This window comes from Arachis ipaensis, chromosome B01, assembly GCF_000816755.2.
Source record: "Arachis ipaensis cultivar K30076 chromosome B01, Araip1.1, whole genome shotgun sequence".
In the NCBI taxonomy this organism is placed as follows: Eukaryota; Viridiplantae; Streptophyta; class Magnoliopsida; order Fabales; family Fabaceae; genus Arachis; species Arachis ipaensis.
In genome coordinates, this window is record NC_029785.2 from 136,783,162 (window position 1) to 136,788,188 (window position 5,027).

At 28.4% G+C, this 5,027-nt stretch overlaps 1 protein-coding gene across 1 annotated transcript; it reads left to right on the plus strand.

The window, feature by feature from the left end:
- On the plus strand, nucleotides 390–1,517 carry LOC107620523 (homeobox-leucine zipper protein HOX1-like). Its single transcript, XM_016322672.2, has 3 exons — nucleotides 390–793; nucleotides 1,029–1,108; nucleotides 1,187–1,517. The coding sequence occupies exons 1-3, from the start codon at nucleotides 494–496 to the stop codon at nucleotides 1,422–1,424; spliced, it is 618 nt and encodes a 205-aa protein (XP_016178158.2). The 5' UTR covers nucleotides 390–493; the 3' UTR covers nucleotides 1,425–1,517.

The following is a 5,027-nucleotide window of genomic DNA, read 5'->3' on the forward strand; positions in this document are numbered from 1 at the left end:
CGCTACCGGGACCAATGTTCGGTTAAAACAGTTACGTAGCACCTTTCATTATTTGTTTTTAATTTTTCTGCTCAATTATTTTGGGCCGGGCAGGTTCAAAAAAATAACACAGTCACATTCGTGAGTGAATATGAAATTTTAATACTTGAAATATTATTAATAAGTACGTCAATAATATATTTTTGACGTTAATTTAATGAATAAAAGAAAAGTTAACAAATGTGATCGTGTTCGAAAATTATTTGATATTAAATCGGTATATACAGTGTTTTAACTTATAGGTAGTACCACACCTAACCTTTACTTTAATTTACTATTTATTTAATTAATTAAATTGATAGTCTAATAATAAGACTAAGAGTCTTGTGTGCAAGTGATTTTTGAAAATTGAATGATAGAGTTGAATAGAAGGCAATAACTTAGCGTCAGTGACAAGTATTTATACCCATAACAGCTTATTAGACCCCTATTATTTTACTCTCTGTTGGTGATTATGATGTTATCATCTACTAATAATAATAGGGTGATGAAGATGGAAGATGAAGAAGAAGAAGGAGAAGAATGCATGACTGGGCTTTCTCTTGCTCTGGCGGGAACAGTAGTGCCAAACAATAAGAAGAACAAGCCTCTTATGGTTTCCCTTCATCAGAAAAAATTCTGTTCTACTCATCAGAGAATCGACGATGATGGAGGACACCACCACCACCATCACAACAACAAGAAACTCAGGCTTACAAAGGAGCAATCAACCATGCTTGAAAACAGCTTCAACCAGCATACCACTCTTAATTCAGTATGTATTTATATTCTTAAACTAAATCGATAAATAAATTCCTGAAAATTTATATTTTAGACAGATTAATTTTTAAAAAAAAAATATAAATAAAGTCTTTCACAATAATAAAAATAATTATTGTGAAAGACTTTATTAGTATATTTTTTTTCTTTTGGAATTAATTAATTCTTTCGGATTCAGTATTATATTTGTTGCACTGCCAGGAGAAGTTGATAATTGGTTGCAAATGCAGGCGCAGAAAAAATCACTTGCTGAAGAATTGAATCTAAAGACAAGACAAATTGAAGTTTGGTTTCAGAACAGAAGAGCTAGGTTAGTGACGATGAGGTGGTTAATTAATAATTAATTAAGAAATAGTTGAATTAATTTATGAATTATTTTGATAATCAGGACGAAGCTGAAACAGACGGAGGTGGATTGTGAGTTGTTGAAGAAACGGTGCCAAAGTCTAACAGATGAGAACCGAAGGTTGAAGAAGGAGTTGGAGGAAGTAACTGCTGCACTCAAAGCTACAACAACAACAACATCGCCACCATCATTATACATTCAACACTCCAAAGCTTCACCAGCTACCACTCTCACTATGTGTTCTTCATGCCACAAACTGCTCCTTCCAAATTCAAATTAAACCCACTCAATAATAGAATAGATTAACTATACCTAGCTAGGTCGGTGCTTCTCTTTTTTAGTTCGTTATAATTTACAATGCAAGTTCATCAAATCTTAATTAATTAATTAATTAATTAATTAATTAATTCATCATCGTAAGTGTTTGAATGGTTGAAAGTTGAAACCCAAAAAGAAGAAAGAATTCCCATAAGTGAGTCCATTAATTAGAATGAAATTAGGGTTCAATTCAAGGTTGGAATATTGAATGAATCTGCGGAGCTAGACAACATTTCGTTATATACTAGTCATCCACGACGCACCATCGAGCTATATGTATTGTTAATGTTGCAAGTATATGAAGTAGCGTATGAAATTAGTCTCACGTTAAAAAAATAACAAAATTTATAAAATGGGACATTTTAAGTTAGTATTAAGTTATTATTAGAAATTAAAGGACTGAGAGAGATCGATAAGTTCATTCCATGTGAAAACGTGTTAACTATTTCTATCTTGATGTCATGTCGTAACCAAGTCCTGTTAATTAATCTTTGACTTTGATTTTCTGTTTGACGAGTTTGCATTATAATGACATGTACATAACGTATGCCGGCTATATAGCTCTATATTACTTTTCTTTTATGTCTTTACTCTTTAAAAATAACACTTAAGATTCTATTGGTATTAATCTTTCAAAATCTATATCAATTAAGCTAGTGATAAGTTACTAAATTGTATATTGTATTATTGGTGTGCTTATATTCCGTTATTGAACCAATTCTGCATTAGTTGGTCCAAAACCATAAGAGAGGGATCAATTAATTAAGCTAAGTGTCAAACATTTCTGATAGAAGTAGACAAAAAAACAGTTAGAACTTGCCTTATTTAGTATTAATTAATTGTCGCAACAATTAATGAATGCTAAATAAGACAAGTTATGACTATTTTTAACTGATTTTCTTTGGTTACTAACGTATCCGATAGAAAAATTTCATAAGCGCGCTTTAGTGGGGCCATGGGCTAGCTAACCAAGGTGGATTAAGAATTGTTTCCTACCCCAAAAACACCTATAAAATACTAAAATCAAAGAGACCAATATAATATTAAACTGCACGAAAGAATAAGGTAGTCAAAATATCTGTATCTTTTTACGTTTTTATGTTTTCATCCTAAGTATATCATATCATATTATTAATTAAAAACTAGAAGAAAACAAATTATTAATTAAAAAACTTTTTTCCCATACATGTTTTTAATATTGACCCATTTAATATAATATAGACATTAATGAAAGAGCTTAAAAACATTCAACAATGCTAGGAAATCAAGAGGGTATCAGCTAAAAATCAGTCAAATACTTTTGGGTAAATCCAAAACTTCTACGTGAATGGTGTTTATGGTAGGCATTAGAATGTTTCTTCTACTAAGTATCAGAATGTTTCTTTTTCATACTAAATAGATGTTCTTTTATATATTTTATAATTTTTTTTATATACTAAGAATTGAAATTTTTAGAAGTTTCGTGATCCCCGCCCCTATTTCTTCAACGTATCATTCAGAATTTTAATTTGGGGTGAGAAGCAATTAATATCAAATATTATAAATTAAAAACAAATAAAATTAATTAAATATAATTATAAATTAATTAAGTTATTTACTTTTTAGCTGATCACCTCTTGATTTCATATACTTTTCCAAAAACATTCTATTTTTTGTTCTTAAGCAATTCCTCTAAGAGTGCATGTGGTTGACATTTTTTTGTTACAAAGAAGACCTCACCAATTCTATGGGCATATTATTATATATAATTTTGTACTATACTATATATTACTTTGTCAACTAATACTATATTTGAAAAGGACCCATAATTATTTAGTTGACCAAGCATAAGTAGTTTCAACTGACTACAAATAATTAAACATTCTGCATTTCTGCCAACTTTAGCCCAAAAGATGAGCAAGCGTTACAAATTAAAGTCTTAAACCATAATTAATTGATATAGCTAGTATCATAATGACCATTATGAATTGGTTTATAACTTAAATAGTAGCAGTAGCATATATACTTAATCTTCTTGTGTTAGTATTAGCCATTAGTTATTACTGTCATAAACAAGTACTGAATTATTAAATCTTATAGACTAGTTAGTAGTAACTCAAAAAGTTATGATTTACTGATATGAACGCAACACATTCAATAACTTAGGCGTACTAAAATATTAAACATTTGACTATCAGCGAAGCAGTCAAACAATTTTTATTATTTTATTTTAATATTGGTACTCCTCATCAACTGTAAAATTAATTTTGGTCATATTTGATAAAAGATAATTTTTCAATGTGAATGCTAATGCCTTAGAAAAAAGAGGTTTTTAAGGATGTATCTTTTTCTATGTGTTTTGTTTGTTGTTCGTTTTGAAGGCAAAATATAAAAAAAAGGAAAATTTTTAGATCAGTAACCACTTAGATAAAGACGTTTAAAACGTTATTTTTAAGATGTTTTTAATTAATTAAAATTTAATACGTATAATTGAAACCATAAATTCTAACCCTTTTTTTCTTTGTGTCGTTATAGGGTTAGAATTTAGGATTTTTAAAATTAAAAAAAATATATAGTAAAAATATTTTATTCATTTTCTATAATAAGATTATTGTAGTAATTTTCTATAAAAAAGAATATTAATTTAAATCGGTTTAAGTTTTGGTTTATCAATTTTTTGACCAAATCAATTTGTCTGATATAATTTTGACAAAAATAATATAGTTTAATCAATTATATGTATTAAATTTTAGTTAAAAATAAATGGTCATTTATATGACAAGATGAGAACACTAACATTTGTTGTTCGTTTGAAGGCAAAATAAAAAAAAATGTAGGCTTGAAATTAATGAAATAAATTATGGACATAAAAAAAATTTAAGTAAAATTGATAAAGCATCTGAGGACGTGATATTTACATGCATATTTTTCATGTTGAGAAAACCATCTCCTGTCCTTTTTGTGTCTACTTTTTTGACACATAAAATACCATAGATTTCGAAACCATCATGGTCCCATAAAAGGCATGAAGAATGGCTATGGCTGGTTTAAGCAATTGTCGAATTTCAATAATGGGTAAGGAGGCATATAGGATAAGATACTTGAACCTTATCCAATGGTTTAACTGAATTGTTTTTTCGTGATGGACTAAATTATTTTAAAATATATTTAGGGGGATTCATTAAATATTACTATAAAAATAGTTAAGAGTTTCAATATAATTATGTCCGTGGAATTTTTTGGAAAAAGATAAACTTGACCAAATCGTTGAACAAGGATTCTTCCAACATGATTATCCAATGACCCATTTCCCACTGAACAAAATTTCGAGGCTGATAGCTTGGGATTCAAGCTATGTCCTCCTTCTCTGTTTAACGCTTTTAATTTGACTTTTTCCCTTGTACAACGCCATATTAATTATCATAAATGCTGTTAAGCCATAATGATAATGGATTATTAGATTATTTTATCTATTGAAAAATCACTTGACCATGTTGAATATAAAATTGAATTTTGTTATTTGTGTCCTAAAAATATTGATTAAGCATATCCTAAAGAAAAAATATATTTTAATATTATTTATTGT